At 37.1% G+C, this 491-nt stretch overlaps 1 protein-coding gene across 1 annotated transcript in view; it reads right to left on the bottom strand.

Moving 5' to 3' along the window:
- EMH_0034720 (uncharacterized protein) overlaps positions 1 to 491 on the bottom strand; it is a gene marked incomplete at both ends in the record, with an annotated part of 6,810 nt that overhangs the window by 5,060 nt on the left and 1,259 nt on the right. Inside the window, one exon of the mRNA XM_013494900.1 lies at positions 119 to 327. Within this exon, the coding sequence (XP_013350354.1) occupies positions 119 to 327 (209 nt within the window). The remainder of the gene's footprint in view (positions 1 to 118; positions 328 to 491) is intronic.

The following is a 491-nucleotide window of genomic DNA, read 5'->3' as shown; positions in this document are numbered from 1 at the left end:
TATATATATATATATATATATATATATATATATATATATATATATATATATATATATGTATATATAAACATAAATATAAATATAAATATAAACATAAAAGTAAATGTGTATACAATACCTCTCCTTAATCCTGCAGTATCAACCATCGTTTCCCTCTGCTGCTGCAGCTGCTGCTGCTGCTGCTGCTGCTGCTGCTGCTGCTGCTGCAGCTGCTGCTGCAGCTGTGTTATATATTCTCCTGTTAGATAGACAGGCAGAGAAGGATACAAACCCCCAACCCAACTCATTGGGTGACCCCGACGAGGCTCAGGACGAACACCCCCCATACTGCACACAAACCCTAAACCCTAAACCCTAAACCCTAAACCCTAAACACTAAACCCTAAACCCTAGACTGTATATAATAAACCGTAGATACTAAACACGAAACTCTTAATGCCATAAACCCTAGCTAACAAACCCTAAAAAACACTAAAAAAAAAACTAACCCT

Source organism: Eimeria mitis, genomic scaffold (assembly GCF_000499745.2).
Source record: "Eimeria mitis Houghton genomic scaffold, Emh_scaff1327, whole genome shotgun sequence".
Taxonomy (NCBI): domain Eukaryota; phylum Apicomplexa; class Conoidasida; order Eucoccidiorida; family Eimeriidae; genus Eimeria; species Eimeria mitis.
This window is presented reverse-complemented; position numbering and strand designations above follow the sequence as displayed.